Raw genomic sequence first — 18,590 nt, forward strand, 5'->3', positions numbered from 1 at the left:
GCAGCTTCCACATCAGCTCTCACGGCTTATTCCTGTGTTACTAAAGGGCAAACTATAGCTCACTTATTGAATGTTTCCACCAGCCTTAACACTAAATTTTCTTTTGTAATAAGGTCCTTCAACCCTATCCTTCAGATTTTCAAGCAGGGATAAGGTCTTCAATAAGAGAAGCCTGTCCATCTCATTTCTGACTGAAGGATCTTAGATACTGTCAGGTGGAGAGTTCCTAGTAACATAGCTCAGTTATTGGTGCCACATCCTTCCCTGGTTTGCTATGAATTGTCCGCAATCACTTCAAAAGTCAAGTCCTTATGCAGCTGTTAAGCTTGTAAGTTTTACCACACACACTTGTTTACTGAGGTATCAGTTAGCACTGAGCTCTACACTATGGTATCCCAAATTCTTCTGAATTAGTGCTTAGCCAGTTTTGATATGATGAGCCATTCAAAAGCTGAGTCGGCTCACCCCATATGAGGGTTCTTGGAAAGGAAATCTCTAAATGGCAGGAGACCTGTGAATAGTGGCTTTCACACGCCCTGACTTTATACCCGATGCCCTTTGGGTGCTCGCGCGAGGATAGTAACCTCTGCATACCATGCTAGCTTTTTTCTCTGTTATATTTAGAAACTATTTATACTAGAAAAGTGGATAGTAGGATCTTTTCACCGGCAAACACAGGTCGACCCAGAAATACAATATTGAGTTATTTCTTGCATAATGGGTTATAAACCTTCAATGGAATTATGAATGACTGGATTGTACATACTTGAACTGTGAGTATTTGTAACTATGAGCCGTATTTAAGCACTTGAGTAGTGAAAATCTTGAACATGACTCACAACTGTAAAGTTGTGTTATGTACAATATTTTTGTACATGAACTTTCCTGTCAGACATATACTTAGCTTACGTCTCTGACGTCACGACAGAATTCAAAACTCGCGGCAAATGCGACAGGTAGGTCAGGTGATCTACCTTACCCGCCGCTGGGTGGCGGGTGTAAGAACCAAAGTACCTTTCTTGCCAGATTTTTTCTGTCGTCGGTGTCGACCACACCTGTTGTCGGTACCTCTTGACAGTTGGATTCTTTTCTCGTTTTTGCCCTGGATTGTTTTCTACGGACGTTTGGTGAAGTACCTGATTTTTTGGCCTGGCATTCGCGATTTGTGGACCGTTATTTGACTTTTCTTTGGATATTTCTTTGGATTTATGATGTCTGATGTTGATACTAAGAAAACTGCTATGTTCAGAGTTTGTTGTATGACTGAGTGTAAGGTGAGGCTACCGAAAGCTGCGGTAGACCCTCACACAGTATGTTTGAAGTGTAGAGGGAATGAATGCACCTTTAATAATCCTTGTAACGAATGTGAAAAGCTGAATGAGGATGAATGGAAGTCTTTGTCTTCCTACTTGAGGAAGCTTGAAAAGGATAAAGTTAGGAAAGCTTCTTCTAGGAGCAGTAGTAGATCTCGTATTAGCGAGTTGGATGTAGATAATCCCATTTTAGACGTAGCTCCTTTGTCAGTTTCAGCTCCTGCTCCTGCATCAAAGCCGAAGATTGCGCCTTCGGAAGTGGCCTCCATGAAGCCACCATTCGCAGCATGGAGATGAAAATCAAACATTTGGAAGGTAAGAGTGATTCTAATAGTGATTTGTGCAGTGATCCCAGTGCAGTGGAGGGTGCGTCTGATCGGCTCCCTAATGCTTCCAGGCCTAGACCTCTTCCAGACTCCCAGTCCCAGTGGAGGAGGAAAGTCGAAAGCCGCAGGAAGGTTAGGGAGCATCCCCACTGGTCAGGCGTCCCCCTCGGATAGCTCCTGTTGCTCATTTCCCAGGCTACCTTGGATCGCGCCAAGAGAGAAGTCTTGCGCCAATGCTTCTCCGCTCGTCTTCCGCCTTCGCCTTCTCCTAAACGAGGATGGAGCTCTTCGGAAGCCTCGCGCCCTTCGAAGAGAGCCTGGAACGCTCCCTGCGCCCTTCCCTCCAGCCCTGAAGTTTTTTCGGAAGAGCCTGAGGTCGAACGAAAGAAACGGAAGAGATCTCTTGAGTATCGTTCCCCGAGCAGAGATCGAGCCTCGTCACCTGTTCAAGATTTTGTGAAATCTCCTGCAAGGGTGTTGGCTAGTCTTCAGGCGCAGATTTCGGCTCTGGCTGGCTCTCTTTGCGTGTCTTCTCGTCGTAGGAAGGACGTCTCGCTTCCTGTAAAGAAAGTCAGGTCTTCCCCCCTCTCCCGACTCTCGCTATTCTACGGAACGGAAAGCCGGCCCGCTCCGCACCTGTGCGTTCGGAGTCTCACAGGAGACTTTCTACTTCGGACAAGATCCCAGCTGCGTCCAAGCGCCAGTCGCCTGACAGACAGGATGTCTTTGTTTCTCCTTCAGACAAGGAGCAGGCTTCTCGAGAGATCTTTGCCCTACAGACGCTCTTCTCGAAAGACAAGGATCCGCTCCCATTGATAGGCACCAAGAGCCTAGTAGGCGCTACTCGCCTCGTAGCCGCTCCTTGTCTCGCCTCCACTCTCCTGTTTGACAAGCGCCCTAAATCGGACAGGCGCTCTTCTTCGCTTGACAGGCGTCAAGAGCCTGTTAGGCGCGTTTCTCCTGGCAGGTGCTCTTCACCATGACTTTCACTCTCCTCGAGTCAGGCGCCGAGATCATGGCAGACGCTTCTCCCCTTGTAGGCGCTCACCTAGTAGGCGCTCTTCGCCAGAGAGCCTCTCTCATCGGTTCAGGCGCCAAGAGCCTGGTAGCCGCTTCTCTCATGGCAGGCGCTGTTCGCCTGGTAGCCGCTCTCCTTTGGATAGGCGCCAAGAGCCTGATAGAAGTTTTTCTTCAAACAGGCGCTCTGCTCCTGACAGCCGCCTTTCTCCTGTTAGGCTCCAAGAATCTGGAAAAACGCCCTCCTCAAGACAAGAAGGATTTTGCGAGTAGGCAAGTTCCAGAAGTTTTGTCTCCACGAGTCAAACCTCATACTTCAAGAGACTTTTCTAAGGGTTAAGTCCGCGCGCCTCTAAGGATCTTGGAGGGTTCTTCTTCAGCTGAGGAAGAACAGGATCCCTCGGAAGAAGGAAGGACCAAAAGACTCCTCTGTTTCCTCGTATAAGAGGTTAACAGATTTGCTCCTTCAAGAGTTTGGAGATATCCTTTCTCCTGTGGCTCCTCCTCTCCTCTTTCTTTATTCTCCACTTCGAAGACTTCGAAGGTTTCATCTTGTGTAAGGATGAAACCAACTATTTCCATGAAGAAGCGCTTAGAGGTTTTGGGGAATGGCTCCTTGCTAAGGAAGAGAAAGGGAAGACTGTTTTCTCTTTCCTCCGTCTAAAACTGACTGGCAGATTAGGATTCTGGTACGAAATCGGGGAACCCATTTAGGCCTCGCTCGCCCTTCCCGTTCCTGCTGACCTAGGACTTCACTCTTCTCTGGTGGATTCCGCTCGTCGATCTGCCCTCCTGTCTGCCAAGACTACGTGGGGGATGAACGAACTTGACCACCTACTGAAGGGAATGTTCCGAGTCCTGGAAGTTTTTTCAACTTCCTTGACTGGTCTTTAGGAGTTCTGGCTCTAAGAAGACCCAGACCCCGAATTCCCTGTCTCCTGAAGATCTTAACTGCGTCCTCACTTGCATGGACAAAGCAGTGAGAAACGGTTCGAGTGAAGTCTCTTCACTGTTTGGAGCCGGAGTGATAAAGAAGCGGTCAGTCTACTGTGCGTTTCTCACATAAGGCAGTTTCACATGCACAAAGGGCCTCACTTCTTTATGCTCAGCTCTCCTCCTCTTCTTTTCCCAAGAAAATTATTCAGGATGTCTTGAGTGCCCTTTCAGCCAAGGCTACTCAGGACATGTTAGCCCAGTCGGTCCAGGAAACCTCGCTCTGTCTTCCAATCCAAGACCAAGAAAGAGACTCCTCTAGGCAGAGCCCTTTCGAGGAGGACCCGCTGCCAGAGTTTCTTCAACCAGAGGGATCTAGACCTTTTAAGAGAGGTAAAACCTCCTCTAGGTCAGTCAGAGGGAAGAAATAGCGATCAAGGACTCCAGACATCAGTGGGTGCCAGACTACTGAAATTTGCCGACGTCTGGCCCACAAAGGGGCAGACAATTGGTCCCTATCGATTGTCAGCAAAGGATACCTCATTCCCTTCTCGTCAAGGCCACCATTGACGACGACTCCGAGGGAGTTGGTGGCCAGGTACAAGGACCCCATCATGAATCAGCCCTTTCTCTAGCAGTAGATCTGATGCTAGAGAAGGAGGCTATAGAATTAGTGGAAGATCCCCGCTCTGCGGGTTTTTACAACAGACTATTCCTAGTTCCGAAGACTCAGGAGGATGGAGACCGGTTTTGGATGTAAGCGCCCTGAACGTCTTTGTGGAAAAGAGGAAGTTCGCCATGGAGAACGACCTTCTCAGTGTTAGCGGCTCTTCGTCCAGGGGACTGGATGGTGTCACTAGACCTTCATGACGCTTAACTTTCATGTGCCGATCCATCCTTCTTCACGGAAGTAATCTGAAATTCATGATGGTAGGGAACATCTTCCAATTCAAGGCCTTGTGCTTCGGCCTGTCGACTGCACCCCAAGTGTTCACGGGGTTAATGAAAAACGTGGCGCAGTGGCTACATTTGGAGGGAGTGAGGGTGTCGCTCTACCTCGACGACTGTCTAATCAGAGCATAGTCACAAGAAAGATGTGTGGAGGACCTTCAAAAGACCCTTACATATTGGCATAAGTTTCTTTGGGTACTTCTGTGAACTTCCAGAAGTCTCAAATAATCCCCAGTCAGCTAGCCGGATCCTATCTTGGGGGAATTCAGATAGTTTCTCTGGCTTTTCCGGGCTTTTCCGTCGCCAGAGAGGATAGCTCGTTGCTACGAGAAACTAACGACCTTCCTAGAGAAAGATTCATGCACAGCGATGGAGTGGATGAGTCTGCTGGGGACACTCTCCTCGTTGGAGCAATTCGTTTCTCTAGGAAGGTTGCATCTCAGGCCTCTACAGTTCTTCCTATACCAGAACTGGAGCGTCTCTCCCTAGATCTGGAGTTCTCCTTCAAGATATCAAGGGGAATCAAGAGGGACCTTCGGTGGTGGACCAACCCACTACTCCGATTTGTGGAAGGAATGTCTCTGTACATGCCGAACCCCAACCAGTTGTTGTTTTCGACGCGTCGGAAGCATGTTTTGGGGAGCGACGCTCGGGACAAGAGAAGTGTCAGGCACCTGGAAGGGGGATCAGGTGTTCTGGCACATCAACAAGAAAGAGTTGATGGCAGTTTGGATGGCATTAAAAGCCTTCAAGCCCCACATCTGAAATGCAATGTCCAGAGTCAAATTCGGAACAACACCACAGCCTTGGCGTACATCAAAAAAAAGTGGGGACGCACTCCTTCTCCCTGTACGAAACAGCAAGGGATCCTCTGCTGTGGTCTCAAGCAAGGAAGATCAGTCTTCTCACAGATTCGTACAGGGAGAAAGGAACGTCAGGGCCGATCTCCTGAGCAGGAAGAATCAACTCCTGCCTTCCGAGTGGACCCTCCACTCAGAAGTATGCCAAGACCTGTGGAGAAGATGGGGCAGGCCTCACATCGACCTCTTTGCAACAGCAAGGAACGCAAGGATAGAACTTTACTGATCCCCGATCTCAGACCCAGGACAGTATCAGTGGCATCGGTTTTCTCCTAGAATGGACAGGTCTAATGTCTACGCCTTTCCCCCCTTCAAAGTACTGGGATAAACGCTCAAGAAATTTGCTATCTCGGAGATGACAAGAATGACGCTAGTAGCTCCGTTCTGGCCCGCCCAAGATTGGTTCACAGAGGTACTGGAATGGTTGGTGGACTTTCCAAGAGCACTTCCACAAAGACAAGATTTGCTCAGACAACCCCACTTCGACAGGTATCACAGAAACCTCCCCGCTCTCAATCTGACTGGCTTTCGACTGTCAAAAGTCTTGTCAGAGCGAAGGGGTTTTCGACTAAAGCTGCTAAGGCTATCGCCTCAGCTAGAAGACCTTTGACCCTTAAAGTCTAACCAGTCGAAGTGGGGCGTCTTTCGCCGGTGGTGCAGGAACCAGAAGTTTTCCTCTTCCAGTACCTCTGTGACTCAGATCGCAGACTTCCTAGTTTTCCTCAGAGAAAAATGCGGTTTGGCAGTATCTACCATCAAGGGCTACCGGAGCATGCTGGCGGCAGTGTTCAGACATAGGAACTTAGATCTTTCGAATAACAAAGATCTGCATGATCTATTAAGATCTTTTGAACTGCCAAGATAACTTCGACGTGAAGTTTCAAGTTGGAATCTAGACGTGGTTCTTCGTTTCCTGAGGTCCTCTAGGTTTGAGCCACCCCAGTTAGCCTCCTTCAAAGATCTTACGAGGAAAGCTCTGTTTCTCATGGCTCTGTCATCTGCTAAAAGGGTTAGTGAGATTCATGCCCTAGAAGGAAGGGTAGGTTTCAAAGGAGATTCCGTGATTTGTTCCTTCCTTCCTTCGTTTTTAGCAAAGAATGAGAACCCCTCAAATCCTTGGCCAAGGAGCTTTGAGGTTTGTGGATTATCTGCCCTAGTAGGGGAAGAACCCGAAAGAACTCTTTGCCCTGTTAGGAGTTTAAAATACTACTTTCAGAAGAAGAAAACCCTTAAGGGCATTAAAGACAGACCTATGGTGCTCTGTAAAGGACCCCAGCAGAACCATTGTCTAAAAATGCGCTGTCTTTCTCTTCATTAGAAGTCTAGTAAAAGAAGCACATAGATCTTGTAATGAAGAACATTTCAAGCTCCTAAAAGTCAAGGCTCACGAAGTGAGAGCCATTGCCACTTCCTTGGCCTTTAATAAGAATACAGTGGTCCCCCCGTATTCGCGGGGGATGCGTACCAGACCCCCCCGCGAATAGTTAGAATCCGCGAATGTTTGGAACCCCTATAAAAACGCTAAAAACAGCCTATTTTGTTAGTTAAAACTTAAGAAAAACCACTAAAAATTTTCATACTCGGTTTTTTTTTAATAGTTTTATCACAAAAAGTGCATTTTATGATGAAATTGATAACAAAAACCAGGAATTTGTGGATATTTCTCATAGAAAAATACCGCGAATGTGCGAATTTTCCGCGAATAATGCAGGGAGAACGCGAATACGGGGGGTCCACTGTATGTCTCTTCAGAATCTGATGAAAACTACATTCTGGAGATGTAATTCAGTATTCGCCAACCACTACCTTAAAGACGTCAGTATTACTTATGACGAGTGCTTCGCATTAGGCCCGTACGTATCGGCGGATTCGGTGCTGGGGCAGGGAGCTGGAACATATCCTTAGTAGTTTTTTTCCCTTGTTTTTGGTATTGAGTTCATATGGTTGTATGAAAAATGATGCAGGTATGGCATCTTTTTTCTTTTTTTCTTTTCGTAGTACTAATAACTTTAGTTTGGTTAGGTGATCGGATTTGGTTTGAAGCTCCATGCGTTGGTAGTGGACAGGTTCTGTCATAGAAGAGGGTGAACCCCCATTGACATGATCCGACTTGGATTCTTCTAAGTAAGCGGATATCAAGTCCCGTTAGTAGACCCAAAGAGTCTTTTCAGCTGTAGGTCACGCCCTCGCTGTAGCTCTTATGACTATGCAGACTAATAGACAGTACCTATGAAGTCTTCAGCCTAAACAGGTAGAACCAAGGTTATTTTATCCTACAACAGGTGTTGTTTAGCCTTTTCTTTGTTATTTTCTGTTTCTTACCCTCCACCAAGGGTGTCAATCAGCTAAGTATATGTCTGACAGGAAAGTTCATGTACAAAAATGATATTGTTATTTTACAATAAAGTTTTGTACATACTTACCTGGCAGACATATACGATTGATGGCCCGCCCAGCCTCCCCTCAGGAGACAGGTGTAAGAGAAAAAATCTGGCAAGAAAGGTACTTTGGTTCTTACACCTGCCACCCAGCAGCGGGTAAGGTAGATCACCTGACCTACCTGTCGCGTTTGCCGCGAGTTTTGAATTCTGTCGTGACGTCAGAGACGTAAGCTAAGTATATGTCTGCCAGGTAAGTATGTACAAAACTTTATTGTAAAATAACAATATCATTTTGACCTTTGAATCTTCTGTTAAAACCAGATCATCTGCCACTGCCTTCACTCTAGACATTTCTTGATTTGGTACTTTTACCATTTATATAATGAGTTTTTGGAATATGCTAAATTAAGTTTATCTTAGTTTTACCTGACTACTTAGCTGATTAACAGCTCTCCTAGGGCTGGCTTGAAGGATTAGATATTTTCACGTGGCTAGGAACCAATTGGTTACCTAGCAATGGGACCTACAGCTTATTGTGGGATCCAAACCATATTATATTGAGAAATGAATTTCTATCACCAGAAATAAATTCCTCTGGTTCCGCGTTGGCCGAGCCAAGAATCGAACTTTGGCCCACCGGATTGGTAGCCGAGCGCAAAATCCACTCGTCCAACGAGGAACTTTTGGAATATGCTAAACCTTCTACTGATTGTCTTGGGACTGTTTCTCCTTACTGGTGTTTAAGGATATAACAGAAGAAATAAGAGGTTTATATAAGTTAAATACTGATAAGTCTTTTCTTTTTTTTATTTTTAAGCAGTATGTTTGACATTGTATTCAGAAGCTTTGGGCTTGCTAAAAAAGTATTCACATTATTACATAAATTAATAGCAAAGATAATCTTCCTTATAGGTGCACCACAAGTCAGATGATGATTCCTTGGGCCTCAAACCTGGATCAAATGTATGGTATCACTGCCCTGTCAAGTCTTGTGTATATCATGAAGATTTGGGATCACTGGGAAAACATTTTCCTAAACTTAAATATTTAAAGCAGGTATGCATTTGAAAATACATATGCTTCTCTGTATCTATGATTTTTCATATTTTAGTGTATAATAACTCTTGAGGATAGAATTACCTTAGTGACAAATAGGTTAAAATCTTGTATTTAATAAATTTAGTAATAACTTGTTGACAAAATTTTAACTTGAATTGGAATTGGCTAAACATTCTTTAATAGCTCTATAAGGAAACTAAACTTATGGAAGAGAACCAATTGGATTTAATATTTAACCGTAGTTACTAAATTTTACAGGTCTTGTACTCTGTCATGTACTTTGTATTGATGTGCACAAAGTATATTATTTAATGGTTACTTCCCAAGACAGTTTTTTTTATAGGAATGACTGACTCTCCTCATGTTTTTTACAGCATTACTTAAAGGTTCATGCTACTCGTTCACATACCTGTGAATGTGGGAAAGCTTTCAGCACTTCTGCCCTTCTAGCACATCATAAACGTGTTTGTGGAATCAGTCTCATGTGTGTCTGTGGCCGTAATTTTTCCCGTTTTGAAGCTCTTCAAACACACGCTCGTCGAATGTCCCATGTTATTCACTCATCAACATTACAGGCGCTAAGGTTAGTGATTTAGTCTTCAATTTTTTACTCTTGAAAAGTCAGTCTGTTAGGGAAAACAGAATCCGGTGCTCTTCCGTGAGGCTGGGACCTGAAAGGCCAGATATCACACCTGAACCAGGTGGATATCTTTTGCTTCAAATTGTAGCTTATGCCTGGAGAGCAATGGACTTCAGTATTAGGCTTCAGGAAACTAATGGGTTATAATTATATAAAAAAAAGCATCATTTTTGTTTTAAAATGTATTATAATTTTTTACAAACCCTTTGCTTTCCTGTTTTCTAGCCGTGCAGTTTGTAGCTCTCCAGATCAGGTAAAACTACTTGCTCAAAAGCACCTGTATTATTGGCCATCTCCAATGAGAGGTGAGTCAGTTAAGTTATTGGATTCACAAGATAATGTAAATTTTGTTTTGAAACTTTTACAGTAGCCTGAGTAGCTTTATATGTGGGATGAACTTGATTTTTTCTGATGCATAATCCGTAAAGAATTAGAGCCCAATGCCTGGTAATCAGGATGAGGCAGCAAGGAGATTGGAACTAACAAGGAGTCATGAATTGGACATATCGAAGTTGGTATTTATGTACAGTTTTCTTAGTGCTTAGGAAAATATATCCCAGAATCTATTCTCTTAGGATGTAGGGAGAAAATAAATTGGAGAGGAGGAGAAAGAATCAGACAAAGAGTAAGAGAAGCAGTTACTCAAGCATTTTCTGCTATTTGTCTTTAATTTTAATAGTATTTGCATTTTCTTGGATATTTCTGTAGAAGCAAAAGTATGCTGTTCACTTCATCTTGTTCTTGTCATTTTCTTCCTGTGACTCTGTAGGTAGATATGCTACCCCATCTCATCATTCTCCAAGATTGTGCATCTATGCAGAAAATGTAAATGTAGATATCAGGATTATGGCTGCTATTGATCAAGACTTCATTCTTATGGAAGCCATGGCCATGAGTGTTGAGCCTCTTGAACGCTGCTCACTCAACAGTAATGGTTACTGTATTCTTTTGATGATAACTTCTCTGGTACTGTAACTGTTCCAGACACAGTGACTGAACTGCCCTGTCTCAAGGGACAGTTTTTGCTAACAGTGAAGATCAAATGCCTAGTAGTTTACGCAGCTTCCTGTGTTCATATATCTACTTTGACGATTCTTGTGTTTTGTGCATTCTTACTATACCTAACCCAGTAGTTTCTCCTATTGCAATTATTAGTAGTACTTGCTATTATAACCTTCAAAGGTTGTTTTAACCAGTGGCAGTTGTTTTTTGTTTTTTGTCATGATGGCCACTTTGGAACTGGTGATTGTTCCTGTAACATTGACTTTTCCCACTGTAATGATTATTTGAACACCAGTTACTGTTTTTGCTCCAGCCAGTGACAGCTCCCATTCCTGTGACCTTTGCTTCTTTGACTATGTCTGGTGACCATTCCTGCCTTGCTGTCCTCCCCGGTGGTGGCTCGTACTCCAGTAGCCACTCCTGCTACCTTGACCATGTCTGCTCCAGCAACAGTTCCAGCTCCTTTTAATTTAATTTTGTTCTGAAATATTCTGAATTCTGGAATAGTGAAAGCCAGGGTATCAAATAATGAAGGCACAGTTCTCCCCCCCACAATCTTTTTTTGAAAAATTCAGTTTGCAAATTATTGAATAAAGATTTGATAATATTTTTCATTACTTCCAGGTCCAGAAAAATTGCTCTCTCTGATCCTTTGGTACTCGCACAATCAGCAACTAACCATCAGGATGTGTGGACTCATGGGATTCCCATAAGGTAATTCTTCTGAGTGGATTTTCTTGAATTTAAGTGTAGTCTTATAAATATTTCAGATGCTATTCAAATATGTAGTACAGTACACCTTTATATAATCAGTAGGTCTTGCGTATTCACTTATGCAGGAGTATGCTTTTGAAGTCATCCATAAGTACTATTTCATCGTTTCCCTAGAGGAATCTTTCCTGGAAGGATTTTCCATGCTTATCTAAGTTTAGATTTAGCATTTAGATTTCTGGCTGTTCAATCTTATACTACATATATACAGCAGTTGGTAGTTATAATCTGAGGATGCTCTTGCTTTCAAGGTATTGCTGGTATGTTCTTGATTTTGATATTTATCCAAGGCTAATTAATATATACTCTCAGAGGTGAGCAGCCTCTCTATGTATTGTATTTTTGTTTGTTTTCTTAAGGTACCCAAGACTTGAAGATGGTTCCAAAAAAGATGGCTCTGTTGGAGTAACTGTTTCACCCTCCCCTTCTTCGTCCTCACGAACTGTCCCTCAAGCCATATGTCCTGCCCCAACCACCATATGTCCCACTCCCTCTACCTTCACCCAAGTCACATCTCTGAACCTGCGTCACCCAATCCACTTTCTTGCTGCAGTTGCATTAGGAGAAATTACTGTTACTGCCATGAAAAGGTGAGGTCAGAGGGTGATAGGTGGGTTTTAGCTGCAAAGTATTTTGGAGACAATTTTTATATTGGTTGATATTTTAGCTCCAGGTGATTAATAGAAAATTCATCTGTTTAATCATTGTAGTGCACTCAAGTGAAGGCAGCATAGTATTTGCAAAACAGATCTCAATGATTTTGAAGAGAGGAATAAATGTAGAATATTTATACAGCATAAAGGAAAAAAGTGTAGAATATTTAAACAGAAGAATAAGCTGAGAATATTTATAAAGAAATACAAAAATGTTTTTGTTCCTTAACTTCTCTTGTAAGTTTAATCAGACTTTTTTATATAGATTTTTTTTTTCATTTAGGGAGGATATTGGTTATTGATGAAAATTGGAGTGCAAGTCTTAATAAGGTTTTTTTTTCACTAGAATCAATGTGATGTTTATATGAGAGCTGCTTTACTTGGGAATTTTACTTACCTGTAATGTATGTATATGTAGTTACAAACTGTTGTGCAAACTCTAAACTAATTTTAAATAAATAGTTATCCAGTAGGATGTAACCGGTGCTCTTCATGTGTTCATGCAATTTATGAATCCTTTCACAGAAACTTTGATATGTAAAATAGTATTTGGAACATGAAAAAGGTCTCCCTGCAGAGAAGTAATCTCTGCATCACCAGCTGTATGTTCTTAAATTTTTACTTGTTTTCGTAGAGGTAGCATGTATTGAGTTATGCAAATTAATTTTTCTTTCACTCAGTGCCTTTTATCATGATTACTTCAAAATCAGTGTTTGGAGTTCAATATTTAAGTACCATTATTGGATTTATCAAAATATTGTGTGACTGTGACCTCATACTCCTAGCCCCATGTTGTGGGATGATGACTCAGCTGCCCAGTTTCTAGTGCAATTCCAGTAGAACATGACATCACTGATACTTAGATGTTCCAGGCATCTCTCCATTGATGCTTTCCACATGAGAATCACTAAGAAATTAAATTTGAGGAAAGTGATCTCTGCTAAGGAGGCACAGTCAAGGTAGTGATCTATTGAAGATGATCCTGTATGATTCCAGACACTAGCAGCTGAGTGAGAAAGGTAACCAACATGGATATCTCAATCATTAAAGACTCAGGAGACTGGTAAACAAAAAGTTGTAAAGGAAAAGTAGGCAGCAAGCAGACATGTACAGGAGCAGCCAGTCAAGAGAGTGGCTCTGTCTACAGACAGAGTAGGTAGATCAGTGGGCACAGTAGTATGCAGTTTTGTCCACATGGCGAAGTTATGGACAGTGAATAAGATGGGAATACGTAGTCTTATTGTACCATTTCCTGGAAATGGGATCTGGCTTGTGTCCACTAGCATCTGGTCAGGTTAAATTTTTTTTTTTTAGGGCCCTTGATCCCCAGAGATCCTATGGAGTGAGAAGGGGTGATTTTATAGCAAACCACATAGTGGCTGTTGAATGATGTTCTTTTCTGTCCTGTGCACCACTGCCAGTCTGTGAAAGATGTAAATGAGGAAGTCACATGGATAAGAGTCTGGGGTAATTGGTTTAGGTGCCTTTTGGGTGCCTTAGCTTACTATACAGAGACCATTTTGACACAGACATACCCATGTCTGCAGCAGGTCTCCAAGGTTCTGAGCCTATAGTCAACAGATGAATTTACAGTCTTGACCCATTGCATTGTTACCAGGATTGACTAGCCTTTCTAAGAAGCTATTGCAAGACTTCTAGGGGGAGGAGGGGCAGGACAGAGTGAGGTCTTGTTGCAATGTTTTGGAGGCATGACAGACTGAGCTCAAACTTCACTGACTGGATGCCCTTTAGTAGAGCAGGTAGAATTGTGCAAAGTACACTATAATACATAGTGTTAGGACTTAGGGAAGCATGACTCTCTTGGGGACTGAATGAGGCCACAGATGATGATGTGTATGGATTACTCCAGACGACAACTTAATAACCAGCTCAGAACTGGCACAGACACAGGGATTCAACTGTGTAATTAAAACAAATCATTATGAAGCTTACGGTTGATAATGACGTGATGTATTTTCTTCTTAATGCTCTGAATGTCGAAGCGAAGAGATTCCTCCAAAGCGGGTCTCACACAATTGTGGTGCTGTGTGTGCCCCATTTGGGGGGTTGCATCTGACAGTGATTCTGGCCAAGGACAGTATCACATTGGGAGCTTGACTTGGGCAGAATTATGTATCTTGAGTATCTGCACATTGTATCCAACTTCAAGACCTGTGTCATATTTCAAATTATGAACGTTCTATATACTGTTGATCTAAATTCAGATATGGGTATTTACATACTATTACAAGTGAGTGATGATATCCAGATAGATGCTAATAAGTTTAACAGCCTGCTGCTTCTCTACAAAGTGATTATTTGCATAAATACAATTAAGTACAATGTGAAGTTTTGCCATTTTTGAGGTACGCCTTCACTAATGATGGATGAGTTACTCCACTAATAAGTCTTGTTATCTTTGAATAAATAACATTTAAGAACTTGGTTTCTTCATTGTGACAAATCATTATTATAAATAGGTGATGTCTTTGTATGGAGTATGCATTTCATTTATTTTTTAATATCTCATTTTCAGGACACCATGTGTAGATGTTGGTGTACAAACAGAGGCAGAGGTAATGAGGAGGTCAAGAAGAAAATCTTCAAGTCCAGGTAGATGGGAGCCCTATGGGAGTTTTGGAAGCAGTACAAGAAATTCTAATAAAAGAAAACGAACCACAGAAACACAAACAAGATTAACACACAGGGGCAATAAAAAAAGGAACACAGATTCATGTGATCAGATATCATCCAAAGCAACAATAGGAGGGGTCTGTGTAGAGGGTACCATGGAAATAAATGGAAATACTGAAAGTGAATCCAGCTTTCTAGAAGTTAGTGCAGATAACTGTAGCAACAGTGAAAATTCTTTAGAGTCTCTTACCTTACAAATTGACCTGCCAGAACTAATTAGCACTCAGAGTTCATCTGGAACACAAACAAGCCCTCGCGCTGGTGGTCTTGCGCACACTAGCATGCATAACATCTCCATTTCTCTCTTTGATCGAGCTTGTGGCGGTGATGAACCAACCATTAGCCCTCCATCTGTCACGACCATTACTGCTACTCAGACCCCCCAACATCTTGATCCCTTTGCAGGGTCACATTTACTCATAGAGGAAGATGAAGATTTACTTGATGTTGTTGAGGAAGCTTCATCTTCAATGAATGGACATCCTCCATTGCTTGCACATATTCGTTCTTCAAGCATAGAAACTCAAACAGACCATGATGTTCTGCTAAGTGAGAATGCTGGCACACCAGATGATGTTGATGAAATCATTTTAACTAATACAGAAACACAAACTGATACTAATAATATACTTAACATGAGTGGTAACACTTCTTATGAACCCTCTAATCCCTGCCAAGCAGCTGGGACATGTGATGTTCATGGGAGTGACAGTATATGGTGCACCAGTGAAACACAAACTTACGAGGATTTCTCTGACATTGAGCAGTTCATGCGTTCAACCATACACACTCAAACCCCAGATCACAGTCATAGTGAACTCTTCCCCGAACTGTCATTCACCCATACACAAACTCAAACAAGCATTGACGACCCACCAGCACTGGTCACCACCCATACCCAGACTCCAACCCATACGCATTTTCCAACAGATTTATACTGATGAGATGGTATGTAACATATGTGAATATAATAAGGAATATATCTTTTATTTGATACATCAATTGCGTAGCCTTAATTAAATGCTTAAAAGAAAGATGCCCAAAGTATTTTTATTGATCCTGTTGTAGGTTTTTGTTTATTGAGGTAAGAATCTTATTTTCAAGTAAAACCACATCTTTTGTTTATGTTCTAAAATTGTTTTGTATTTTTTTAATAAAAATAAAATGGCAGCTTGCTTGTCATAAAATTAAAATGATGTAAAGTATTTTTTGTAATAAAAATAAAATGGCAGCTTTATTTGTAAAGTAATACTATCAGAAAGTAAATATACTAATAAAGTTTAAATTGTAGGAAATGCAGCTCAACATAAAATCTAAGAGAATAATTGTTGATGAAAAATACCATAAAAACAAATGTTTTTATTGGATCTTAGAGCAAATGCCAAAGCCAAGTATATTTTAACTTTTCTCCACAAGAATTCTTTGTCTAAATGTTCGGTAGAGAAAGATAACAACACAAAGGATGTTGGCACTGATTTTGAAGGAAGCATGTGTTCCAAACAAATTACAAAACTCATTTTAAGTACACTTTGAAATAGTATACCACAAAAAGAATATAGTATCAGACTTGCTGCTGCATACCCAAACAGTAAGAAGATATAGATGAGCTGGTGTTTTGAATGCACTGAAATAAATTATCAGGCATACCATTGAGAAGTTAGAGATGTTTATTTCTTGTGATAGTAGTTTACTTGACGTGGTTCGGAAGTCATGTAAAGCTGTTGGTCCTGTTGCTGAATAACCACTGGTTCCATGGAACGTAAAAACACCATACAAACAAACTGAAATGAGAAGAAAAGGTTGGGTGATTTGGTTCTTAATGAACCAGATGCCCAAATGGAAAGAATAAAGTGATTGTGTTTGAAAAGCTGGAAGATGTAGATTGGCGGCATAAGTGATAGTGGGTGTTATTGGTCCAGGAGTAGAAGAGAATGAAAGATATTTTTAATTTATTTTGTTTTATTTATTTATTTTGGAAAGTGAAGGTGTCCTTTGCTGGTCTGCAAGAATATGAAAGGGTGGATTAAGCTGGGTGACTTAAATGCAAAAGGAAGAGATAGTATCATTGGAAGTGTGTTCCTGGAAGAGTTGTTAGATCAGGTGGTAGGTGTTAGTCTTCAGGAGATGTCAGAGCAATTTAAGAGATTAATAGCTAACACAGACTTAGCAAGAGGTCTATCTGATCAGTATGTGTTTGAAGCAAAAGTCAAGATAGAAGTTCAAGTCGAAGAGGAAGGGATGGAAAGGTTGCATGAAATGTCATTAAGACAAATGAGTTTAGTGGATAGGAAATGAGAAATGCATAGTTTGAGAAAAATGAATGAAAACTAGGCTAAAGACACAATATATGTGGTGTAAATAGAATTTCTAAAGGAGGGTGGGATGATAGTGGTAGGATATAGAAATGAAAGCTTTAGTTAAGAGGAAAAGAAATCGAGATGCAATCACATGGCTGAAGATAATGTAGTCTACAAATATATAGGAGGATGGTAGGTCAGCCAAGGAAAAAAGTGAGGGAGTCCTGCTAATGGAGATGCTGTCAAAAGAATGAAGCCTACTCTTGGTGCAATGGAGTTAGTATTTGGAAAAGTTGTATAATATGAAAAAAGAGAGGCAGAGCTAAATATTTGTTATCAAGCTATGGGAAGTTTGGAAAGATATGGAAAATCCTGTAGTATGTGCCCTCCGATGATCGAGTGAGAAAAAGCCGATGGAATTAATAAAGTAACAATGGAACTGGATTCATTAAAACCGAACCGCCCATTTATATTTAAATGCCAAAGTTTTCTGAAATTGCTATGCAATAGTTCAGATTTTATTTGCTCTACTATACATCTCAAGGACGTTTCTCGTGTCTCTGATTTACGAATCAGTACGTGCTCGAGAGACTGGAAATTGATGAAATAAGAAGAGAGGGCTTGGTAAAGATAGCAGAGGTGATAAAAGAGTCACGATTGAGATGGCATGGGCTTGTGTTAAGAATGGATGAAGAGGAAGAGGGCTTGGGAGGAACCTGTGCAGTGGTTCTCAACGTGGGGGGGCGTCAGCAATTTCCAGATGAGGCGCGAGCCCTGGGAAAAATGAATACAAAAATTCTCTAATTATATTCGTTATTCTCCTAACGAGTGAGGAACTAATATTCAGAGGTTTATGAAAAATGCAAAAGTATCGCTTTATAAACGTTAAAGAATTCATAGAGTCTATTACTCTAGTTAGGCTCGTTGGGCTGACAGTGTTTTGTAGTTATTGACCTCCCTCCGTATCCCTCGAAACCCCTTCTTTTTCTCTTTTTTTGTAGTCTGGGAGGGAATTTTACTCACACATGCAAGGGGGGCGTGGAAGGAAGGACAGACTCTTAGAGGAGGCGTGGTCATATAAAGGTTGAGAACCACTGTGTTAGAGGAAGACGATAGAGAGGGAGACATAGAATGAGATTTTTTTTTACTAAATTTATTGCGCACATTTGCGTCAGAATTTGAGTACACAGTAACAATAATATTGTTTACATCTATATAGTAATTCGGTTATACCAAAAGAATTCACGTGGAAAACAAAATTAAATTTAGAGTTTGAATCATGAACATGATGAATTTTTAGGCCTTATTCCAGATTACATTAAATAAAATGTAGGCAATCCGTTCCTCATTCAATACCATGGCCTTTTGGGAGAATGGGATGGCGAGATAAAGTGAAGCAAAACAATATTTAAGAAAATGAAAAACATCCTCTTCTGTATTTACGCAAAAAGGACAACAGGTGTTCCCATTCCGGTGTCTCTTTATTATATTTAGGTATACAATGAGTTGCTTCTTGCTCTAAAAAGAAGTATCGAACCAAAAGTGTTGTCGTGAATTTCGTCATCTTTTATTTAACTTTCCACCTTTTATTGATATTAATATGGGGATAACGCTCGGAAAGAAGACGTGATAAATGAAGCATTACTTTAGAAGTACTTTGATTTAGAAGCGTAGACTAAGAGGATTCTTCGAA

At 41.5% G+C, this 18,590-nt stretch overlaps 1 protein-coding gene across 4 annotated transcripts in view; it reads left to right on the forward strand.

The window, feature by feature from the left end:
* The window catches only part of LOC135213683 (ATM interactor-like), a 24,332-nt gene extending 8,698 nt beyond the window's left edge, over positions 1 to 15,634 (forward strand). For all 4 annotated transcript variants that reach the window (XM_064247763.1, XM_064247760.1, XM_064247761.1 and 1 more), the window contains 5 exons: positions 8,694 to 8,837; positions 9,215 to 9,423; positions 11,107 to 11,196; positions 11,613 to 11,843; positions 14,443 to 15,634. In XM_064247763.1, coding sequence (XP_064103833.1) covers positions 8,694 to 8,837; positions 9,215 to 9,423; positions 11,107 to 11,196; positions 11,613 to 11,843; positions 14,443 to 15,541 — 1,773 coding nt within the window. In that variant the 3' untranslated portion in view covers positions 15,542 to 15,634. The remainder of the gene's footprint in view (positions 1 to 8,693; positions 8,838 to 9,214; positions 9,424 to 11,106; positions 11,197 to 11,612; positions 11,844 to 14,442) is intronic.
* The last annotated feature ends 2,956 nt before the right edge of the window (positions 15,635 to 18,590 follow it).

This window comes from Macrobrachium nipponense, chromosome 43 (assembly GCF_015104395.2).
Source record: "Macrobrachium nipponense isolate FS-2020 chromosome 43, ASM1510439v2, whole genome shotgun sequence".
NCBI classification, from domain to species: Eukaryota; Metazoa; Arthropoda; class Malacostraca; order Decapoda; family Palaemonidae; genus Macrobrachium; species Macrobrachium nipponense.